Here is a 24,436-nt window from a genome sequence, read left to right on the forward strand (position 1 = left end):
AAAGTCAAGGGAGAGCATGGATGCATAGCCTGAGATAAACCCAGCCTTCTGCACAGCAGACTGGTAGCTCCACAGCCCGCCTGTCACCGATTGCTCAACATGAGTGGAGAGAGAACGGTGGATAAGGTTAGTGGGGTCCTCTGGGTCTGACACTGCATCTGCGTGGTCGCAGAGACCGAGACGAAATAACGGGAGTGAAGCACATGGTTAATCGAAAGATGGCACTTTCACTTACAGGTGATCTTCCTTTAAGAAGTCGGACTTGCAAAAGTCAAGTGCCTTTGTACAACAGCCTTAATTTGAAGAAAAACACTTGAAAGGTGATGCTTCCAACAACAGTAGTTACTTTGTAGTGCTTCAATAATTGATGATTGTCTGCAGGAGTGCAAACCCCTCCCACAGATTAAGAGGCAAATTGGCCACTCTTGGCTGAATCTAGTTTCAATGGGGGCTGTTATCACACAGTGAAACTAAACCAGCAGCAAGCGTACTTAGCAGTCCAAATCGAGCAAAAAGCAGAATGGTACACAAGACAAATGTTACTTACTTATTCTGGATGAATCAAGTTGTTCCCAGTCCATTCAAAAGGTAAAAACACACTGAGCTAAAACACTACCTGAACTGGCTAAAAAGAGCTTGGGTCATGCAGACCTCTCCCACCGATTAACAGGCAAATTGGCCTTTCTTGGCTGAATCTAGTTTCAATGGGGGCTGTTATCACACAGTGAAAACAAGCCAACAGCAAGCCTACTTTAGCAGTCAAAAATCTAGCAAAAAGCAAAATGGTACACAAGATAAATGTCACTTACTTATTCTGGATGAATCAAGGAGTCCACAGTTCCTCCAGAAGATAAAAACACACAAAAGACCCAAACATTCCTGTGGGGGATGTTTTTCTGGGTCGGGACCAGATGTGGGAAGTCTACACAAAGGAAGAGACTGAGATCGCCTACTTTACAACCGACCTATACCATAAACCTTTGTGAGATGCATTAACAAGATGAACAAACGAAGAACTTTCTTCGGAGAAAATCGAAGAAAAACCAGACTAACTCCCTGGAAATGACTTTACTTAGATTCACTTTCAGCTGAATCTTAAAACTGTATTCAATGTGTTTTATATCTTTGTACAAGTTCTTTCAGGTTCTCAGCGAAATCATGAGCTGCATTTTAAGACTCTTTTCATGATCGTACTTGAAAGTATGACGAAGAAATAAAAATGACTAATCCGCCTAGTTTAGTTTATTTAGTTTATTTAGTCAGGGACCATGTGCAAAGTACATTAATTACAAAGTAAAGAGATGACCTGCACCAGATTGTAGCTTAAAAGCTAATTTCCATCTGCAGTCCCTGGGCATGTTAGAAACATAAAAACATAAAATACAATAAAATAGAAGCAGTCACTCAGGCAAAGACCACACACACACACACATACACACACACGAACACACAACATAAAAAGATTATCATATGCAAATGCTCAGCAAAATGTCAAAACAGTCATGTGCAAATCTATTAGTGGTGACAAGACTGATTACATAAAAGCCATTGCTTCACATCACGTGAAAAGGTATAGAAATTTGCAATGTTTTTTATGTGGGTGGGAAGGGTATTCCATTGCTTAGTTGCTCTAAAAGAAAAGGCAGATTGTGCAAATGCAGTGCGCCGACTTGGGAGGCTACAGTTTCCCCTGCTGGTAGATCTAGTTGTTCTGCTAATGTGTTCAGAGCAAGGATGGATGAAGGTTTTCAGAGGTGGTGGAGCGGTATTGTGGATAATTTTGTGCATGAGGCGTATATCAGAATATAGGATGAGGTTGTAAAAGCTGAGCAAGTTATACTTGTCCAGTATGACACAGTGGTGAAATTGAGAGGGACGTCTGTCCAAAACTTTAAGAGCTTGTTTGTAAAGTGATGCAATTGATTTCATGGCAGTCTTGGTCCTGAGACCAGCTTGACATACAGTAGAGTAAATGAGACATTATCATGGCATTTACATAGGTCTTTGCCAATATGTCTAAAATTTGCTATGCTGTATTTCACAGTGTTGCCCAGTTTTTTAATGTGTTTCTTAAAAGTAAGAGTGGAGTCTAAAGTCACTCCCAAATATTTAAACTCATCAACATTTTTTAACGGTTCCCCACTTACATATATATTTGGTACAGACTTTAGTTTACATCTGTTTTTTAAAAAACATGGTGACAGTTTTATCAGTATTAAGTGTAACACAAGAATTGGTCAACCACTTACCTTAGTGCAGTGCTTCTCAAAGTGTGGGGCGCGCCCCACTGGTGGGGAACGGAGACATGGCAAGTGGGGCACGACAAACGGGAGGAAATTTTAAATTTTATGCCCATCTTAAATGCTTTTCTTTATTGATAATAAAGATAATTCACTAAACAAAACACCCACACACAAACAAAGTAATAATGAATAGCTAAAATTATGAGAGAGCATTGGGAGACCGGGAGAAAAACGTAATGTTAGTGAGAGTTTGTGTCAGTGTGTTTGCAACTTGTTCCTATGGAACCACATTGCCCCCTAGTGGTCTGTAGTATTGAATAGTTAAATCCAAACAGAGTCAGTAAACTGGACAGTTATATGCAGTAATGCAACTGTTAAACGATGTCCCTTCTGTATCTTTTTGTACTCCATGGTTAACACAGGAAAATAACTTTGTTTGGTTCGTTAGAACGACCCAGAATGATGGAAAGACTAAGACAGGATAGAAAGATGAGGAAGAAGAAGAAAATCCAAACAGAGATAGAAACAGAATGAAGTAGTCTAAAGATGCACGTTTTCTGTGTTTTTGTTCGTCCATCATCATCCATGTCTTTTTACGTCGCACGTTTTTAACCTCCGATTTCTCCTGTTTGTTTTAAGGTTCATGTCTTTGGTCATATCATTTTAATAAATAGTTCATATGTAACCGGTATGAAACCTCTGCGTTGTGTTAAGGTTAATGGATGGAGACCACACTGCTGCTCTTTCGAAGGTCTTTTTATTTTCCAACCTTCCTCACCGAACATCACAAAAAAGAGAGCAAATGTTGTCATTTTGTCACAAATGTTGCTCCCCCATAAAAGAATGTACAGAAACAGAAGAAAACAAAAGTTCCACCTGACTAATCTTATAAATGTCATAAAAACAATTAAAACAATAATTTTGTGGAATTATACACAAGCCAAATTAACCCTTGTTACATTAGTTCAGTTCTGAGCAGCTTTAAAGTGAATATCTGCAGATGTTTCCATGGTAACAGCTGCAGAGATTCACTGAAACATGTTCCAACATGAACATAAACCCAGAATCTGAGGCAGAACCAGAGTTAGTTCAGTTCTGAGCAGCTTTAAAGTGAATATCTGCTCTGAGCTGCTTTCTCCTCCAGCACAGCCTGAACCCTCTCAGACGAGCTTTCTGTCCTTTCTTTAAGGAGTCTTCAGGAATAGTTCTCCAGGCTTCTTGAAGGACATCCCAAAGCTCTTCTTTGGATGTGGGCTGCCTTTTGTTGCGTTCTCTGCCAACATGATCCCACACTGCTTCAGTAATGTTGAGCTCCGGGCTCTGGGGAGGATTCATCCCTCCATCAGACCTGCTGCCACTGATTTTCAGCCCACTTCTTGTGTCCTTTGGCCCAGCTCAGCCTTTTCTCCCTGTTTCCCTTCCTTAAGAACGGCTTCCTGACAGCCACCCTTCCATGGAGCCCATTTCTGATGAGGCTTGGGCCAACAGCAGATGGATCAGCTGAAGGTCCAGATGCATCTCTCAGCTCCTGTGTCAGGTCTTTGCTGGATGTTTTCCTCTTTCTTAAGGACATCACTTTCAGATCCTGTTCATCTGCTGGAGATAGTTCTTTAGGCCTGACACTTCTTCTTTTGTCCTCCATTTGTCCAGTTTCCTCAAATGGTTTAAGGACACACTGCACGCCATGCTGAGATATGCCAAGTTTTCAGCTAACAGCTCTTTGGGAATCACCTTGTTGCTGCAGAAATCCTGTTTTCTGTCTGTCACACTGTGTTATCTTTGCTGTTTTTCACTCATGCAGCTAAAGAAATGGGAACAAATCTTAATTCCAGTCTAAAACCCACAAAGAGCTTCTAGATTATTCATTTCTGGTGGCATAAAACACTTTAATCATTTCATTTATATGAATTGTTCCATAATTAGTCATTAGATTATATCTTATATTCCTTTTTTAAGCTTTAAATTGAATCTTATTTACTTTTTCTTGATGTTGAATAACACATAATTCTTATTATTGTCTGTTTTTTTCCTACTTTTCTACTTTTAGACGTGATAACGTTCATTATTTTGGGATTAGGCTTTTTTTAAAACTGAATTTCTTATATTAATTTGACTCTTTTGGTAACTGAAAGCAGTTTTAACGTAAATGTACAAAAAAGTTGAAACTATGAAGCTGTTTTTCACAGATGCAGCTAAAGAAATGGGAACAAATGATGTGTCTCTGTGACAGGCTGCTGGGAACAAAGTGCCTAAAGATCCAGTTTAAAACGCTTCTTTGCTAAGTTGGACACAACTCTGGTTCATCCCTTGAGTTAGGAGCCTTTTTCCTGCCTGAATGGTTCATAGCTCAGAGTTAAGTGGCTGAACAAAGAAAAAACACATTCCTCTGAAGATGCTCAGGTACAAGGACTGGACTGAAGATGAGTGAAGAAGCAGGAAATGTCCAAAGAGAAACTGTGAGAGAGCTTCAGGAAGCTGCAGAACTGCTGATCAGGACTGTTTGTACAGAACTGGGTCAGACAGTTAACAGTTAATAACTGCACCGCCTCTTGTTGGCAGTAACTCTCAGCCTGAAACATGTCTTCAGGGTCCAGCTGACTTTCTGTCCCCATGACAACATGAACCCGGGTGTCAGGTTCCATTTTTCATGCATTTCTGCTCCTGACTCACTGAGCCTCCACTCTGGAATGAGCCACACCTGGAGCAGACCTTTTTATTCTTTAAAGCCCAGCCAACTGGCCGGACTACTATGTTCATAAATGATGTTGCTGATATGGGATGTCACGCAGCTTCATGTCAGAAGAGGCGAACTGTCCCTTTAACATGTGAGCAGCGATAGGTGTGGCCTGGCAGGCTGCTGCAGTCAGAGAGGACAGGAAATCCCAAGATTCCTGTTCACTCTCTTTAAAAAGGCCCAGCTATATCATTTATTTTAATACATGTATATATGAAAAGAGGAAGTTTCAAGGTTTTTAATGGCGTCACTTGTATGTTTGAGTGACAGAAAGTCCCAGAGTTACAGGTGTGTTTCTGGAGAAGTGTCAGAGTGTTAAGCCCCTCCCTTTAATCCGAGAACCGAAAGTGAACTTCAGAGTTTGGGAGTGTTTGCGGCACCTCTGCTCTGACCGGCTCCATCTCACGGTGAGTCCGGTTCTGTGTGACAGAAGGAGACCCTCCGACACACTGGACCCCCGGACCTGTTACCTGAGCTGCGCCAGAGGTGCGAACAGCTGGAGATATTTCTACATCCGGCCGTGAACGGCTCGGACCTGCAGGCGGCCGGATTCCCTTTCAGACTTTTACTGGATACTCCACTCAGAGGGGCTTCTGACACTCAGGTGAAGGCACTTTTAAGTTGGATATTCGCAAAACATCTCATTACATCGTGTTGCAGATTTGACAGTAAACACACGGAGAGGGCGACTGCAGCGAGCTCCAACTTCCTGTTTAAAAGAAAATAGAATTTAAAATTTAAAATTAGATATTTAAAGCAGAGATAAGGTACTGTGTTTAAAGTTATTGAAAATTATGAACAGATGTAAAATGTAAAGATAAAAGGTGTATCTCATGCAGCCAGTGTAGTTACATGATCCCAAACTGATTTGGAGTCAATTGGTCACATGTCCTAGAAGCTATTGAGCTAAAATGCTAATACTAGAAAAATTAATAAAAACTTGAAAGCTGCAAGCAGCTGTATGCGGGACCGAGATGTGCGCACGTTGGGCATGCGCTGGACGCCGTAGTCGTGCAGCTCTGCCCACACGCACGATACCCTCTGCGTACGTACGAGTACATAATAACCCCAATGTGGAGGGTTTATTGAAAATTTCTAGGGGGTGCCACTGAGCCATTTTGCTCCGCCCACACACGATACCCTTTACATTCGTACGAGGTCATCAGGGTGGACGTGTGTGCCAAGTTTTAGGACCTTACGATGATGATAAAACTTTCAAATCACAAATGCCATCACAAGATTTTCACCACCTGGCCACGCCCACACCGTTAAGAGTTTGGAAAAGTTTCTCCATGATTTTTTTCCCCCCATGTCTTAAGAATAACCTGGCCAAGTTTGAAGTCTGTAGCATTAAATCTGTAGGAGGAGTTTGATCAAATGCAAGGCGTGGAATCGATCAAAAATGGCACCAAAACTACCTTCCATCCAAAATGGCCGCCTTCCTTTTTTGTGCGTCTGGGCATGATGAATGAGTGTACCGAATTCCGTCGTCCCACGCGAAACTAACCCCAATGCGGGGACCATTTTGTAAGTATTTAAGATGTTACTCTCAAGACATGGGGGGGGGGAATCATCTTAAAGGGCGTTGCCGTGGCGACGCCTCAAAGTTTGATGACTCGCCATCACTCGCCACAAAAAAAGTCGCTTATAAATCCCACATACATTATCCAATCTGTCCCAAACTTCATACGGTGAATGCTGGACCCAGCCTGAACGCGCACATATAAAATAGTGACATCCACCTATAGCGCCACCTGCTGGTGACACTGAAAAGCTCTTTAATTGCGCTCTTACCAAGATGTAATAATGGACCATTTTGGCACATATTAACATATTTCTTTCACAGAAATAATATTTTCAAACTAAAACAAACAAAATTACATAAAATGTGACCTCACATTTCATGAGCGTCACAGATACTCCACTCAAAGGGAAGGTACGTTTGAGGGCTTTTAGCAGGGGAGGGAGGGCGGCCATTACTGAATATACTGAGTTTCTGCTCTGCTTTCAGCTTCACTCGGAGACTAAATGGCTTCCAGGTCAGAGGAGGATCTCCGCTGCCCGGTCTGTCATGACATCTTCAAAGATCCAGTTCTTCTGTCATGTAGCCACAGCTTCTGTAGAGACTGTCTGAGCAGCTGGTGGAAAGAGAAGCAAACACAAGAGTGTCCCGTTTGTAAGAGAAGATCTTCAAAGGCTGAACCACCTGTTAACCTGGCGTTGAAGAATCTGTGTGAGTGCTTCGTACAGGACAGAGATCACAGAGCTTCAGAGGCTCTCTGCAGTCTGCACTCTGAGAAGCTCAAACTCTTCTGTCTGGACCATCAGCAGCCGGTGTGTCACATCTGCAGAGATTCAGAAAAACACTCCAACCACAGCATCAGACCCATCGATGAAGCTGCACAGCAACACAGGAAGGACCTTCAGGAAACTCTGGAGCCCTTAAAGGAGAAACTGGAGCTCAAGAAGAAAGTTAAAGAGAAGTTTGATCAGACAGCAGAACACATGAAGGCCCAGGCCCGAGTCACAGAGAGGCAGATTAAGGAGCAGTTTGAGAAGCTTCGGCAGTTTTTAGCAGAGGAAGAGGAGGCCAGGCTGGCTGCACTGAGGGAGGAAGAGCAGCAGAAGAGTGGGATGATGAAGGAGAAGATGGAGGCTCTGAGCAGAGAGATGGCAGCTCTGTCAGACACAGTCAGAGCCACAGAGGAGGAGCTGAGAGCTGAAGACGTCTCATTCCTGAACCGCTACCAGGCTGCAGTGCAAAGAGTCCAGCGCTGCCCCCTGCTGGATGATCCACAGCTGCCTGCAGGAGCTCTGATAGACCAGGCCAAACACCTGGGCAACCTGGCCTTCAACATCTGGAACAAGATGAAGGACACGGTCTGCTACACTCCCCTCATTCTGGACCCAAACACTGCTCGTTCATATCTCATCCTGTCTGAGGATCTGACCGCTGTGAGTTTAGGAGAGAAACAGCAGCGTCCTGATAATCCAGAGAGGTTTGATCATTACTGCTCTGTTCTGAGTTCTGAGGGCTTTAACTCAGGAACTCACAGCTGGGGGGTCGATGTTGGAGATGCAACATGTTGGGCGTTGGGTGTGTTAGCAGAGTCCGCTCAGACAAAAGGACCGGTGCTGTCTAAAGCTTGGAGAATCCAGTTTTTGGGAGGTAAATACTCAGCAGGGTCACCTCCAGGTTCCCCCATTGAACTCTCAGAACAGAAGAAGAAGCTCCGGAGGATCAGAGTGAATCTGGACTGGGACAGAGGAAAGCTGTCGTTCTCTGACCTGGATACTAACACACACATTCACAGCTTCACACACACCTTCACTGAGAGGATGTTTCCATTCATTAACACCATTTCATCCTCCCCACTGAAGATATTACCTGGAAAGGTGTCTGTGACCCTGCAGAGCGTTCAGAGAGATGTGTAATAACTAGGGCTGGGCAACGATTAAAATGTTTAATCTAATTAATCGCATGATTTCCCTGATTAATCACGATTAATCGCATTTGTACGCAGAATCCAAAAATGAATCCAAAAGTAGCGTATAGCTTTTAGCATTTAGCTTTATTTTAAATGTGCTGCCATATGAATGAAAGTGCCATAACATTTGTTGTGCAAACACACTTTTAACATCAGCATCTTTCTGTAGTTTTTATGTAGAAGCCTCGCTCCACTGTCTGTTTCCTTGAATGACTTGCTGCTATCAGTTGTGTGTTTTGCCTTTAAGTGATATTTTAGACTGGAACTACTACGCTGAGAAGACAATTCAACTTGGCAGTGTTTCGTTGTTGGCGTTAAATAATAAGGAGTTAACTCGCCCAGCCCTAGTAATAACTAAACTGATGTAGTTTCTCTGTTAAAGTCGCAGAACGAGTTAAACTGGGACACATTACTGCACAGCTCTGTGTTTCTCTGTTTCACTTCTCGCTGTTTCTTTGAGTTATTTTCCACTTTCACAGTTAATTCTGTTCATTCTTCATGTGAAATAATCCCCTCAGTTGGTCAGCCAGGGATGTTGAGCCTCAGCTGGACTCCATGTGGCGCCTGATGCATCCACGGCTCTGAGCACCGTCCTCTGCTGTTTAGGTTTAGTAATACAGAGGTTCAGGCCCTGTTTGAATCTATCAGTGCCTCACCTGTTGTGTTCTCTTTGTGCTGTTTCACTGACGCAGTATTTGATCCGTTCCATGAACATTTAGAGAATTCGACCACGTTTCCGTGGTCATTTCACTCAGTGAGCATCTATGCTCGCTGCGTAGCCATGGTGATGGACTCAGAGGCTGAAATTCTCCCTGATTATGCTTTATTGCACTTATGTTTTACTTTTAATGTTTTACATTTAATTCACTTTTAAATGAATTAATGAATGATTATTTTTAATGGTTTTTTTATTTTTTATTTCTTTTTAATGATTTTATTGCCTTCTTGTGATTTTATGTAGCTGTAAAGCACTTTGAATTACCTTGTGTACGAATTGTGCTCTATAAATAAAACTGCCTCGCCTTGCCTTTATATTGAACTTGTATCGACCTTTGTTCTAATTGCATGTAATAAAAGTAAGTGAACATAACAAAGTGTAATAGTCTTTAAGTCTAAGTTGAACTTTGAACGTGTTGCAGGTCTGAAACATTAAATTAAGCTGAAAAACATTTTGGGTTCTTACTGCCTCCAATTAAATTAAAGACCCACTTGTAATTCTAGATCTTTTCTCTTCACAGAAAGCGGTTTTAAATATGGAAAGCTAACAGTTGATTTTTTTTACTTTCAAGTTCAGCTTTACAGGTTTTATAGATATATAAAATATATATATCTATATCAAATAGATATAGATATATATCAGATAGATATATAAAAATATAGATATAGAGTTCAGAATAACTAATCAGGTTTACGGTGTGGGATGTGCTCCACCTGCCTCTGATGTGTGAACACACTGCTGCACCTCTGTGCTCCGCCTGCAGGGGGCAGTGTGGCGCTGCCGCACTCTGCAACCATCACAGCGCGTGAACAAACCCACACTCAGTCCTCAGCCTGCGTTGCATTCCAAATTTATTGTTGCATCGTACATAAAACACCTGATAGAAATGTAGGAACACCTGTAAAGCACAAGATCCGTGTAAACAACGATATCGTATCGAAAGCCACATTCGTACATTCAGTCGTGCATAAAAGACCAAAAACACTGTAAACAGAAGAATCTTGAACCTGAATGTTTCATCATGTTTCACTTCAACACTTGTATAGAAAACAGGCAGGGGAGTATAGAGATATAAAGAAGTATACCAACATATTGCATCATGCAACAACGAGGAAGAACCACTTGTTTTGATATATCATCATCAACAGGATGCACTTTGTTTTTTCACAGTCTCACTGAGCAGTGCAGCAGAAACATGATGCAGCGTCTCACAAAGCAGACGCGGGAGCCTCGGAGACCTCAACAATGACAACTGAAGCTGCTGAGTGGTTTTTTTAACATCCCAAAAGAGCTGCAAAGCTTCTTCAGGCACTGCTGGATTCTGCAGAATCGTGAATGAATGGTGGAAATCCCAGGAGCCCCCCCGACCGTTTCTCCTCTGTTTTAACAACATTTATATTTACTGGGACTCACACATGCTGGTCATTACAGAACATTGTTCCAAACCTCACAGAGTACAACTAGAAACGTATTAAAAGAGAGTTTTTTGGTGAGTTTTATGTATTTGGATCAAACAGCCCTGTTCCTGTGGTGCAGCACGACGAGACTAAAGTCAGACGACTGAGACGCTGGTGGAGCTTTATCCTCGCTGGAGGCAGCGACTGATCCCACCAACGATAAGGTGGTACGTTTAAATCAGATGATGGGTGGAGACAAGATACCTCAATAATCCAACATGGCCGCCCTGAACATGAAAAGTGGTGACAGCTGCAGTAATAAACCTATTTATGAACATTTATTTCAGCTTATTTCTCGTTGAATCGGTCTCACATTTCAAGCCTCTATGTAATTGATATGTTTGCACTGTTATTAGCTGGTATTGCTAATAAAAGCTAACGGAGGTTTGAGCTGGTAGAGCATCACACATGAGATGGCTGCAGTCCAAATTACTACTTTTACTTTTGTAAATATTTGGAGCCAGACCCAGTGTTGGTGGCGGGGTCTGTGCCCATGGGGCTCGGTCGGGCACAGCCCGAAAGGCCAAGGGGGTCGGGTGCAGTGTGAGCTGGGCGGCAGCCGATGGCGGAGACGTTGGCGGTGAGATGGGAAATTCTCATTCTGCCCATCTGGTTTTAGTAAGTGCGTTGACTTTCCGCTGACCCCTCTCATCCTGTGATCCTTTTGTTGGTCATTTAAGGGAAGCAGGTTCTAAATTCATCAGGAGGAGGTTATATGGTGGACACTTCCTGGGGAGTTTAGCTCAAGGGAATCGCAAGGGGGCCATTTGTTCTTTGTTCCCAACCTGAGGTTGAGATGACCCCCCACTATATATTGGCTGTGTTGATTCTGTTCAAGGCCTTTCCTGTCTCTAATTTTGCTCAGTGAAGGAGGGACTTCAAATGCTGTGTGCCTTTGAATAAAACTTAAAGAAAGACAAAATCTGGATTTTCTCTTATTACTGAGTAACTTCTTATTCACTTTGCTAAAAAAATCCACAACAGCGGTCTGATCCTCGGCTACTGAAGCTGGCTCTTGGGACGTGGAACGTCACCTCTCTGCTGGGGAAGGAGCCTGAGCTGGTGCTGGCTGAGCGGTTCCGGCTCGATATAGTCGGACTCACCTCGACGCATGGCTTGGGCTCCGGAACCAGTCTCCTCCAGAGGGGTTGGACTCTCTTCCACTCTGGAGTTGCCTGCGGTGAGAGGCGCAGAGCAGGTGTGGGCATACTTATTGCCCCCCGGCTGTGCACCTGTACATTGGGGTTTACCCCGGTGCACGAGAGGGCAGCCTCCCTCCGCCTTAGGTTGGGGGGACAGGTCCTGACTGTTGTTTGTGCTTATGCACCGAACGGCAGTTCAGAGTACCCACCCTTTTTGGAGTCCCTGGAGGAGGCACTGGAGAGTGCTCCTCCGGGAGACTCCCTTGTCCTGCTGGGGGACTTCAATGCTCACGTGGGCAATGACAGTGAGACCTGGAGTGGCGTGATTGGGAGGAACGGCCCCCCCGATCTGAATCAGAGTGGTGTTTTGTTATTGGACTTCTGTCCTCGTCACGGACTGTCCATAACGAACACCATGTTCAGGCATAAGGGTGTCCATATGTGCACTTGGCACCAGGACACCCTAGGCCGCAGCTCGATGATCGACTTTGTGGTCGTATCATCGGACTTGCGGCCGTATGTCCTGGACACTCGGGTGAAGAGAGGGGCGGAGCTGTCAACTGATCACCACCTGGTGGTGAGTTGGCTCCGCTGGTGGGGGAGGAAGCCGGTCAGACCTGGCAGGCCCAAACGTATTGTGAGGGTCTGCTGGGAACGGCTGGCGGAATCCCCTTTAAGGAGGAGTTTCAACTCCCACCTCCGGCAGAGCTTCAACCATGTCCCGGGGGAGGTGGGGGACATTGAGCCCGAATGGGCCATGTTCCGTGCCTCCATTGTTGAGGCGGCCGACCGGAGCTGTGGCCGTAAGGTGGTCGGTGCCTGTCGTGGCGGCAACCCCAGAAAACCCGCTGGTGGACACCAGTGGTGAGGGAAGCCGTCAAGCTGAAGGTCCTATCGGGCCTTTTTGGCCAGTGGGACTCTGGAAGCAGCTGATGGTACCGACAGGCCAAGTGGAACGCGGCCTCGGCGGTTGCTGAGGCAAAAACTCGGGCTTGGGAGGAGTTCGGGGAGGCCATGGAGAACGACTTCCGGGCGGCCTCGAGGAGTTTCTGGTCCATCATCCGGCGGCTCGGGGGGGGAAGCGGTGCACCGTCAACACCGTGTATGGTGAGGGCGGGGCTCTGCTGACCTCATCTAGGGATGTCTTGAGTCGGTAGGGGGAATACTTCGAGGGCCTCCTCAATCCTACCGACACGCCTTCCGATGAGGAAGCAGAGTTGGGGAGCTCGGACGTGGGGCCTCCCATTTCTGGGGCTGAGGTTGCCGAGGTGGTCAAACTCCTCGGTGGCAAGGCCCCGGGGGTGGATGAGGTCCATCCTGAGTTCCTCAAGGCTCTGGATGTTGTGGGGCTGTCTTGGTTGACACGCCTCTGCAGCATCGCGTGGACATCGGGGGCAGTGCCTCTGGACTGGCAGATCGGGGTGGTGGTCCCCCTCTTTAAAAAATGGGGACCGGAGGGTGTGTTCCAACTATAGGGGGATCACACTCCTCAGCCTCCCTGGTAAGGTCTATTCGGGGGTACTGGAGAGGAGGATCCACCGGATAATCGGATCTCAGATCCAGGAGGTGCAGTGTGGTTTTCGTTCTGGCCGTGGAACAGTGGACCAGCTCTATACCCTCCGCAGGATCCTGGAGGGAGCATGGGAGTTCGCCCAACTGGTCTACATGTGTTTTGTGGACTTGGAGAAGGCGTTCGACCGTGTCCCTCGGGGACTGTTGTGGGGGGTGCTCCGGGAATATGGAGTGCCGGACCCCTTGATATGGGCTGTTCGGTCTCTGTATGACCGGTGTCAGAGTTTGGTCCGCATTGCCGGCAGTAAGTCGGACATGTTTCCTGTGAGGGTTGGACTCTGTCAGGGCTGCCCTTTGTCACCGATTCTGTTCATAATTTTTATGGACAGAATTTCTAGGCGCAGCCAGGGCGTTGAGGGGGTTCGTTTTGGCGACCTCAGAATCGGTTCTCTGCTCTTTGCGGACGATGCGGTTCTGTTGGCGTCGTCAGGCCATGACCTTCAGCTCTCACTGGAGCGGTTTGCAGCCGAGTGTGAAGCGGCTGGGATGAGAATCAGCACCTCCAAATCCGAGACCATGGTCCTCGGCCGGAAAAGGGTGGAATGCTCTCTCCGGGTCGGGAATGAGATCCTTCCCCAAGTGGAGGAGTTCAAGTATCTCTGGGTCTAGTTCACGAGTGAGGGACGAATGGAGCAGGAGATTGACAGACGGATCGGTGCGGCGTCTGCAGTGATGCGGGCTCTCAGAAGAGCTGGAGGAAGTGGCCGGGGACAGGGACGCCTGGGTTTCTCTGCTTAAGCTGCTGCCCCCGCGACCCGACCCCCGGAGAAGATGATGGATGGATGGATACCTTCTATTTAGAGACCTTTTGTCACGTTTAACTGCCCAATAAACAGAAATTATAAACAAAAAGAAGCAAAAGATAATTAATGTCCGGTTAGCAGGGGAGTCTGGAGTGGAGGGACCTCCTCATATTGATCTGGTGGATAACAAAGATAAGTGGCTGATCAGTTTGTGAATGCAAGCTAGCTTATTAGCCTTTTAGCTAGCAAGCGTTAGCAGGACAGTTTACAACTTGTAGCTGATGGTTGGATAGCTCGATGGGAAGATGGAGTGCAACACAAGACACGTCTGTGCATGTTTCTGACCTGGAACTGTATCTGTAGCCTGACATATTCTGGCTTCTCCATTTCTTTATGCTGAAGCCAACAAACTTGAGCAGTGTTAGTAATGTCATGAATTATGCTAAACAATTCTGGCTTCATGCAAAGATGATCTCTGTTCAAACAAAATAAAACCCTGACCTGAAATTACAACAAAAACGTCTTTCTGCATGATCTCCAGCACAAAACTTTCTGCTGCCGTTGAACAAACATGCAAGTTTAGCTATATTTCTGTTTCAAATGTACACATCTGTACCTTCTTTTGGTGAGTTCCACTCCTCGTACTGAAATACGTAAATGAAGGCCGCCTCTTTAACCCTGTTATGTAGAGTGTATGCTGAGTGCAGGTGAGATACTGACAGTGTTGATGGCGCCAACAACCTCTTACTTTCAGATGAGCATTAATGAAGGCACACCAACCATGCTGCTCCGGCTTCACTCTGCGGGCTGTAATTATTCTACACTCGTCCTCTCAGTTCCTGCTGATTCCTGTTGTCGAGTTGTTTGTGTGCATCTCAGACAGAAAGCAGAGGATTTGTGTGAAACGTGTGATCCCGGACTGCGACCGTCTGCATGCTTGGGATGGGGGGGGGTTGTTAGTCGTGGCTGAGGCTTCGTGGCAGCTCGTTGGTCAGGATGTGCCACCGCTCCACCCGGCGGCCCTTGTTCTTCAGGCAGTCCATCCAGTGACGGAGGGCGTCTCCCTGGGAGCGGCAGCTCAGGCAGACACCACCTAAACACCAGCGACAGGAAGTACGCAAAGAGTTAACTGAGGCTAGGTAAGCAGTAACCTGTGAGTCCATCACTGAATCGGTGTAGTTACAATTATCTTGTGAACTCATTACAGTTCTTTCTTTCTTTTTTTGGGTGAACATCTGGAAGTTGTGACAGTTCTTTCTTTTTTTGATGAACACCTGGAAGTCGTGACAGTTCTTTCTTTTTCTTTTTTTGGGGTGAACACCTGGAAGTCGTGACAGTTTTTTCTTTTTTTGGGTGAACACCTGGAAGTAGTTACAGTTTTTTCTTTTTTTGGGTGAACACCTGGAAGTCGTTACAGTTTTTTCTTTTTTTGGGTGAACACCTTGAAGTCGTTACAGTTTTTTCTTTTTTTTGGTGAACACCTGGAAGTCGTTACAGTTTTTTCTTTTTTTGGGTGAACACCTGGAAGTCGTTACAGTTTTTTCTTTTTTTGGGTGAACACCTGGAAGTCGTTACAGTTTTTTCTTTTTTTGGGTGAACACCTGGAAGTCGTTACAGTTTTTTCTTTTTTTAGTGAACACCTGGAAGTTGTTACAGTTTTTTCTTTTTTTGGGTGAACACCTGGAAGTCATTACAGTTTTTTCTTTTCTTGGGTGAACACCTGGAAGTCGTTACAGTTTTTTCTTTTTCTTTTTTTGGGTGAACACCTGGAAGTGTTCTTTTTGGGCGATTGGTAAAGTTAAACTGCCTTTTCATCTCTGTTTCGGGGATTTCTCGGCCAAATAAACTGGGTTGAACCCTGTTTTCTCCCCCTAGTTGTAAGCACAACCCTGTGATGATATTGAACAGAAACCCGTCTTTAGATTTGTTATCTCTAAGCACTTTAAACAGAGTATTAACACGGTTGATATATATTCAGTTAAACCCAATTGTAATGCAATTATTTGTAATCCAATCATGATCTAATTCAATCCAAATCAGCCCAGTTAATTATAGCTAAATTCGTATAATGCCAGTTCAGCTCCTGAGCATGCACAGGCAGATGGAGGGAGCTCACTTTTAAATAAAATATGCAGTAATAATCTGAACAAACATCCACAAGCTTTGGCTCAACAGCCTTGTCAACACTGATCGGCTGCATGTGTCAGCCTCATTATTATTTAAACCAGTTTCTCACAACTGGACCGGAGGATGATCCCGTGAAAGACTTTCTGCACCAGCAGCTGCTGGATCAGACAAAGCAGATGTCTGGGAGAAGCCCCCAGGTTCAGGGAGATGTGTCCGGCTTCACGTTTCATATCACAGCGAGGAGGAGGGATCAGGCTCACCGATGAAGTCATTGGAGCGTCCCAGGTCGTAGTCCCACACCGTCACCTCCAGCGTCTTGTTGGTCAACTCCGACAGAGAGATCTCGTAGAAAAACTCCTGCAGTGAGCACAGAGAGGAGAAAGTAAAGCATGGGAACTGACATTTCACAGAAAAAAGGGACATTATCGATTCTGGTTGCTGCCCAATTCTGTAAAAACGACTTTACTATCTCTGACTGCCATCTAAACGGATCAATAAGATAATCTTTGCCTTTTAGTTTTTTCTTTTAGTGTATTCCTTCATAAAGTGACAGGATGTTCACCCTCACTCACGGATGTGTTGCACATTTGGAAATTACATTAGAGTCATAAACATTTCATCCAGAACTTTAAAGTTATTACGAGTGGAACTGTCGACACTTTTATTAAAACATCGTCTCATTTCGGAGCATTTATACCAAAATTCCCTTTTATGGACTCCTTCTTGATGTAAGATTCCTGCAGGAGTTGAACTGTCAGAAACTAAGGCTGGGCCAGTTAACTTGTTATTGGATTCTGCGTCCAAATGCGATTAATCGGGATTAATCAGGGAAATCATGTGATTAATTAGATTAAACATTTTAATCGTTGCCCGCCCCGTCAGCTGACCGGTCTGCTGTGATTGGTCGGCCCCTGATCAGGCCCCGCCCACTATTCTGCAATCAAAACCACATTTCGATCAGGAAAAACATGCGGAACATTTCCACTGAGAGAGGAAGCAGAAGAAGCCAAATGAGCAGCGCTGCTGTCAGTGAGCCGGTGGAGGTTAAACGAAACGATAACCGCGGAGGTGAAGGGAGCCAACGCCGGCTCATTACCGCCGTCACTCTGCGGGGGCGGAGCGTTCGGACCTGCCACCATCCAGCGGGAGGGGGCAGCTGGGGTTTCTTACCTCATTAAATTCAGGGTTGAGGGTCTTTTTCATCACGGCTGTTTTGTGCTTGGACTTCTTCTGGATGTCAGGCTTCAGGTATCTGACAGCGGAGGCAGAGAAGGAGGCGAAAGGGAATCATTAAAATTGATTTACTCCGCAAACGACTTAGCAGCTGTGAGGAGACGGTTATACGAAAACAAGCTGACCAGCTTCGGTCCTGGCTGTTGGTTAGAGGGAAACTGCCCCGATAATAAGCATTTCAGGCTACACTGATATCATTTTTCATATTTTCAGTCTTATTTTACTCTCTTTTCTATATTCAGAACCAGACACATAATTGGTTTAATCATCCGTTTGTTAGCTGGGAAACCCAAAAAGCCTCATTTCATGAAGCTTGTTGCAGATCTGGAGCTCGAGCAGAGGAAACCCGACATGTTCTGCTGCAGACTGGGAGAAGTTCAGTTAAACCTGGTGAAAACAAACATTTATCACTTTTAACATTCAAACCTCGACACATTGACCCAGTGATGCACATTCCTGTCATGAGTCCTTTAATCAACACGATTAGTGGTGAAACCCTTCATATCACATCAAACACCAACAACCAGCCTCCATAAAAACATCTGCAGCCTCCATAAAAACAACTGCATCATGTTGGGCTCCGAGGCCGATAAGCATTAAGAAGAGAAAACAAAGAGTTATGGGATCAGACCTGGCAACGTGCGCTTTAATTACAGCAGCGTCTGAAGCAGTCGGCAACTCTGCAGGAAATCTTCTGATGAATCCCATAATTCATCCATAATGATGCTGTAATTAATAATTAATTTGCCCTGACTCGTGTTCCACTGCAGCACAAACAGGGTGTGGGGCAGCGTGGCTAATTTCTTTGGCCTCTGTTGGCTGGTTAACTAAACTAAACCAGTTAGTTTAACGGGTTTACTTAGTTTAACGGGTTGACTTCCTTTAACAGGTTTACTTAGTTTAACGGGTTTACTTCCTTTAACAGGTTTACTTAGTTTAACGGGTTTACTTAGTTTAACGGGTTGACTTCCTTTAACAGGTTTACTTAGTTTAATGGGTTTACTTCCTTTAACAGGTTTACTTAGTTTAACGGGTTTACTTCCTTTAATGGGTTTACTTAGTTTAACGGGTTGACTTAGTTCTTAACGACAGAGGCATCGGGGTATTGATCTTCCTGCATGTGTGAAAATAGAGTGATCAGCATCAGAATAAGAGAGGATTAAAAGCTTGGAAATAAAATGATTTTGGAAATAAAATGATTCTACTTAGTGGATGTGAAACCCCAGTAAAGCCTTTCATAATCCGTTTATTATCCTAATTGCTACTTTTATGTCTCATTCGATGGAGCATAATTTAATTGAGTGAATTACTGTCGTAATTACAGTGAAATGGATGATGAAGCAGCGACTCTGGGAGAGACAGCTGCACAGTGTGAATGGATTTACAGATCCACCGTTTCCTCAACAAACTGTCCGTCTGAACAAAGGAGAAGTTTCATGGTGAAAACTGCAAATAAAAAAACGGTTTTTACTCACAATAAAAGGTGGAAAACATCAGATGTTGAAGGTGAGACACGTCTAAAAAAAGTTGGGACTGGAGCAACAAAAGGCTGGGAATAAAAAGTGGAACTAAAGAGAAACAGCTGGAGGAACGTGATGCAAAGAATCAGGTTACTTAGCAACAGGTCAGCGACATGACTGGGTAAAAAAAAGAGCACCTCAGAGAGGTAGAGTCTCTCAGAACTTCAACAGATTCAGAGGATCTGGAGACATCTCTGTGACCTTCAGGCCTGGATCTCTGTGACCTTCAGACCTGGATCTCTGTCACCTTCAGGTCTGGATCTCTGTCACCTTCAGGTCTGGATCTCTGTCACCTTCAGACCTGGATCTCTTTGACCTTCAGGCCTGGATCTCTGTGACCTTCAGACCTGGACCTCTTTGACCTTCAGGCCTGGATCTCTGTGACCTTCAGACCTGGATCTCTGTGACCTTCAGGCCTGGATCTCTGTGACCTTCAGGCCTGGATCTCTTTGACCTTCAGGCCTGGATCTCTGTGACCTTCAGACCTGGATCTCTGTGACCTTCAGGCCTGGATCTCTGTCACCTTCAGGTCTGGATCTCTGTGACCTTCAGACCTGGATCTCTTTGACCTTCAGGCCTGGATCTCTGTGACCTTCAGGCCTGGATCTGTGTGACCTTCAGGTCTGGATCTCTGTGACCTTCAGACCTGGATCTCTGTGACCTTCAGACCTGGATCTCTGTGACCTTGAGGCCTGGATCTGTGTGACCTTCAGGTCTGGATCTGTGTGACCTTCAGGCCTGGATCTGTGTGACCTTCAGACCTGGATCTCTGTGACCTTCAGGCCTGGATCTGTGTGACCTTCAGACCTGGATCTCTGTGACCTTCAGACCTGGATCTCTGTGACCTTCAGGCCTGGGTCTGTGTGACCTTCAGACCTGGATCTCTGTGACCTTCAGGCCTGGATCTCTGTGACCTTCAGACCTGGATCTCTGTGACCTTCAGGCCTGGATCTGTGTGACCTTCAGGCCTGGATCTCTGTGACCTTCAGACCTGGATCTCTGTGACCTTCAGGCCTGGATCTGTGTGACCTTCAGGCCTGGATCTGTGTGACCTTCAGGCCTGGATCTGTGTGACCTTCAGGCCCTCAGGCAGCTCTCGGGCAGCTCTGGGCTATAGAGCAGTCTGTCCCCCCTCTGTATGGAGATGGCAGCCCAGCCACGGTATGAAAGTCCCTCTTAATTTGTACTTGTTGGACAGCGGTGTATGGGAATCTGATGTACCATGGGTGATAAACTGATGAGATCTTTGATGACCAAGGGGAGCGCACGACTCACAGAGGACTGGGACACCCCCGATCTGTCTCCAATCTCCCTCTGAAAGGTTCCAGTGGCCAAAAATCCAAGGGTGGTGAGGACCTGGACGTGTGGTGGAATTGGGTTTGATCGGCGTGTTTCTCTCTGGAGTTGTGGCTCCAGGAAGCTGCATATTTACAGTCCTTGGTGATCTAAATCACGATGTCAGCCATTCGTCTGTCTACACGTCTCGGAACACACGCTCTCTTCCAAGAGCCTGGCGCGCTAAGGCATCCAAAAGTAGAAAGTCAGCCGCTGGTTACGCTTCCCATTGACCTTGTTATATACAGAGTCAAATTAACCTTCAATTAGTGCATAATTTAAGTCAAACAGAATAATGTCAGCATCATTATGGGGTTTAATGTATTTATGTTTGCTTCAAAGTAATTAAATATACAATCCATTAGTCAAGCAAACTTGATTGGAATAACAGCGGACTACTTTAGGAAACTCCTACGGCAGGTCTGGATCACTCGTAAATTCTGTTCGTACCTGAAAGAAAACGTAAAATACGAACAGATTGGTGAATGTTCTCTTAAATCACTCGTACGCACGACTTAAGAACAAATCTGTGCGTACGAAGGGTTGTTGCATGAGGCCCAATGTTTTGAGATGCATGTAAGATGGATTATTTCAGCTGTAATTAATGAGAATTATGGGCAGCTAGGGTCTCTTATAGCTGTTCATAAAGTTCCTGAGTAGATCTCAAATGTTAGATTAATGTCATCCATCGGATCTAAAACTGAAGATGAAGCTCGTTCCAGTTTCCACTGATATTTAAAGGAAGAGCGGCCTGTTTTGGGCTGATATTATGGAAACTAAATCTAATTTCCCTGAACCGTCTGTTTTCAGTTGCCTTCTTGTTTCTGATATTAGCAGAAAAACCGTCTTCCTCTTCAAACAGAACATCCCCCGATGGCTGGAGGAAACAAAAGCAAAAAGAAGCTATCAAATGAAAATGGCTCCCGGTTGCCCTCTGACGGAGCTGCAGCCCTAATTACCCTCCCTGCTGGGAGACACATGGTGCTTTTGTTCCAATAACTGCCTCACTGGTCATCACAGTTCATAAGACGGTGAAATTACAGCTTTTTAATTGTCTGACTAATGCAGAAATGTTGGCTGTTGTCAGAATTCAGTGAGGTCTGCGGGAGGATTTAAAGGTCCTTAAAGGTCCTTAAAGGTCCTTAAAGTGCCTTAAAGGAACTTAAATGACCTTAAATGACCTCAAAGGTCTGTCCTTCCTACAACGTGACACACGTGCATGCATTCAGATTCAGGCTATCAATACATTCAAAGTTGATGTTTCTCAATTCCAAGAACACCAACCTGGTGGTGCATATAAGTTCCGGCTGGAAGTACACATATATATATATATTATAAGTGTAACCGATGATGTTCCAGCCTGAAGCCGAACAGGAAGTGCAGTTGTGTGATGGGCTGTGTTTGAAACCGCATACTACATACTGCATACTGCATACTGCATACTACATACTACATACTACATACTGCATACTGCATACTACATACTACATACTGCATACTACATACTACATACTGCATACTACATACTACATGCTACATACTACATACTGCATACTACATACTGCATACTACATACTGCATACTACATACTACATACTACATACTGCATACTACATACTACATACTACATGCTACATACTACATACTACATACTGCATACTACATACTGCATACTACATACTACATACTGCATACTACATACTGCATACTACATACTACATGCTACATACTGCATACAACATACTACATACTACATACTGCATACTACATACTACATACTACATACTGCATACTCCATACTACATACTACATACTACATACTTACTTACTACATAATGCATTCTCATCGATCAGACAGTATGCAGAGCGTTTACCCACAATGCATTTCGCTCCTGCCCGAGCCGAAATCAGCCGGCCTGAAGCTGATTTCCCTTAAGCTCTAAACTCTGTAAACTTTAGCAACATTTGAAACATTTTCAGGAGAGAAAGTAGTCGTTTAGATCCCCAACGTGTTGAAAACCTGACAAAATACCGGCTGTTTACAATTTTGTTCCCACGAATTCGGCGCTACTAAAGCTAGCCGCAGTGAGCAACGCACTTCCGGTTATTTTCACAAAATAAAATACCCGTTGCCTTTTATCATAGGGAAAGCCATTACCATACAATTGGTGCTTTTGTTTTGAAAACAGGAAGTGAACCTACCCTCGTTGTAGCTAGCTTGAAACTGCCGTTTTGACAGGAAATGACGATCGGCGACGTCACATTACGTTGCATCTTGGGTAGTTTGAGTATGAGTAGTAACTTGACGATGCATACCCAACATTTCAGAGAATCTAGTATGCATCCGGGAACTTACTCAAACTCGCATACTAACTCAAAAAGTTAGTAGGAGTAGTAGGAGAAGTATGCGGTTTCGAACACATGGACACATGGACTGGGCTCAGCGTTGGCTTCCTGCATCTGTGGCTCTGATGGTGAAACACCTCAGGAGGCGTATTTCCGGCTCGCCGCGCTTTGCAGGACGAGGTCATGAATCGTGTTGGAGGGAATGAACACGCCGTTTCAGCTGGCTGAGCGTCACTTTAAGACTTTTCTGTTTCAGTTTCACTTCCTTCAACTCTTTTACAGTCATGAAAAGAGGAAATAAAAAAGTTGGATTTTTACGTTTTGACGTAGGGGTCGGAGAACCCGTTGACGTCCATGGCTGCCAGGTGGGCACAGCGCTTCACGCCCACACAGAGACCGCCGCTGCGACCGCCTCCCCCGGCGTCGGCGTCCGCCGGGCTGACCGGAGGCAGAAACTGCAGCGAGAGAAGAAGACGGCCTCTTTCCTCCAGGCAGTGCAGCTGTTCGTTCTCCCACTGCAGACAAGATCAGATCAAAGTGATTAGTGAAAGTTATTCAGTTAGTTTAGTTAAATTAGTTAAATTAGTTTAATCAGATCAAGTTATTCAGTTAATTTAGTTTAATTAGTGTAATCAGGTCAGTGAAAGTTATTCAGTAAGTTTAGTTAGTTTAGTTTAATCAGGTCAGTTAAAGTTATTCAGTTACTTTAGTTAAATTAGTTTAATCAGGTCGTTAAAGCAATACAATGTAACTTCTCAAAAAGCCCATTATGGAGCTCCCCCTACAGGCTTGGAGGTAATGTACGGTTACACTGTCGTAAATCCAACACCCTTTCACGTTTCACGTTTGTTAACGAACCGGCGAGGAGTTAGAAGGTGCAAGCTATGTCAACCGAGAAGGGAAGAGTAATCAAATGTACCTGGGAGTGTGAGAGGGGTCTATTGGTTTTTGCGGTAGGTGTGCCAGAAAGCAAGTCGAAGTACTTCCGCTCAGCTCCCGGCCGCTCCAGCAAAGTTACATAGCGCAGTTATTCCAACTCAGACCCCCGAAGGGCATAGGAGACAGGCCGATCGTAATATTAAAACTCATTCTAGCCGCACATTTTTTTTCAAGCTGTTATTTTAAGGTAAAAATGTTACATAGTATTGCTTTAAAGTTATTCAGTTAGTTTAGTTAGTTTAGTTTAATCAGGTCAGTTAAAGTTATTCAGTTACTTTAGTTAGTTTAGTTTAAACAGGTCAGTGAGAGTTATTCGGTTAGTTTAGTTAGTTTAGTTTAATCAGGTCAGTGAGAGTTATTCGGTTAGTTTAGTTAGTTTAGTTTAATCAGGTCAGTTAAAGTTATTCGGTTAATTTAGCTAGTTTAGTTTAATCAGGTCAGTGAAAGTTATTCAGTTAGTTTAGTTAAATCAGTTTAATCAGGCCAGTTTAAGTTATTCAGTTAGTTTAGTTAAATCCGGTCAGTTAAAGTTATTCGGTTAGTTTAGTTAGTTTAGTTTAATCAGGTCAGTGAGAGTTATTCGGTTAGTTTAGTTAGTTTAGTTTAATCAGGTCAGTTAAAGTTATTCGGTTAATTTAGCTAGTTTAGTTTAATCAGGTCAGTGAAAGTTATTCAGTTAGTTTAGTTTAATCAGGCCAGTTTAAGTTATTCAGTTAGTTTAGTTAAATCCGGTCAGTTAAAGTTATTCGGTTAGTTTAGTTAGTTTAGTTTAATCAAGTCAGTGAGAGTTATTCGGTTAGTTTAGTTAGTTTAGTTTAATCAGGTCAGTGAGTTATTCG

The 24,436-nt window shown here is 44.5% G+C and overlaps 3 protein-coding genes across 3 annotated transcripts in view; 2 read left to right on the forward strand and 1 right to left on the reverse strand.

Moving 5' to 3' along the window:
- Window positions 1-24,436, forward strand: part of LOC142370785 (NLR family CARD domain-containing protein 3-like) — a 390,613-nt gene that overhangs the window by 21,092 nt on the left and 345,085 nt on the right. The window lies entirely within an intron of this gene.
- LOC142371104 (E3 ubiquitin-protein ligase TRIM35-like) lies at window positions 5,113-9,543 on the forward strand. The gene is made up of 2 exons (XM_075453710.1): window positions 5,113-5,581; window positions 6,989-9,543. The coding sequence occupies exon 2, from the start codon at window positions 7,006-7,008 to the stop codon at window positions 8,410-8,412; it is 1,407 nt and encodes a 468-aa protein (XP_075309825.1). The 5' UTR covers window positions 5,113-5,581; window positions 6,989-7,005; the 3' UTR covers window positions 8,413-9,543.
- The window catches only part of doc2a (double C2-like domains, alpha), a 103,309-nt gene continuing 88,890 nt past the window's right edge, over window positions 10,018-24,436 (reverse strand). Inside the window, exons 8-11 of the mRNA XM_075453280.1 lie at window positions 22,977-23,173; window positions 17,395-17,476; window positions 16,485-16,581; window positions 10,018-15,190 (exon numbers count right to left, since the gene is read on the reverse strand). Of these exons, the coding sequence (XP_075309395.1) occupies window positions 15,054-15,190; window positions 16,485-16,581; window positions 17,395-17,476; window positions 22,977-23,173 (513 nt within the window). The 3' untranslated portion in view covers window positions 10,018-15,053. The remainder of the gene's footprint in view (window positions 15,191-16,484; window positions 16,582-17,394; window positions 17,477-22,976; window positions 23,174-24,436) is intronic.

This window comes from Odontesthes bonariensis, chromosome 21 (genome assembly GCF_027942865.1).
Source record: "Odontesthes bonariensis isolate fOdoBon6 chromosome 21, fOdoBon6.hap1, whole genome shotgun sequence".
NCBI classification, from domain to species: domain Eukaryota; kingdom Metazoa; phylum Chordata; class Actinopteri; order Atheriniformes; family Atherinopsidae; genus Odontesthes; species Odontesthes bonariensis.

Bases quoted from the DNA above. Each gene is read 5' to 3' on its own strand.
- LOC142371104 (XM_075453710.1), top strand. From the start codon at position 7,006: ATGGCTTCCAGGTCAGAGGAGGATCTCCGCTGCCCGGTCTGTCATGAC.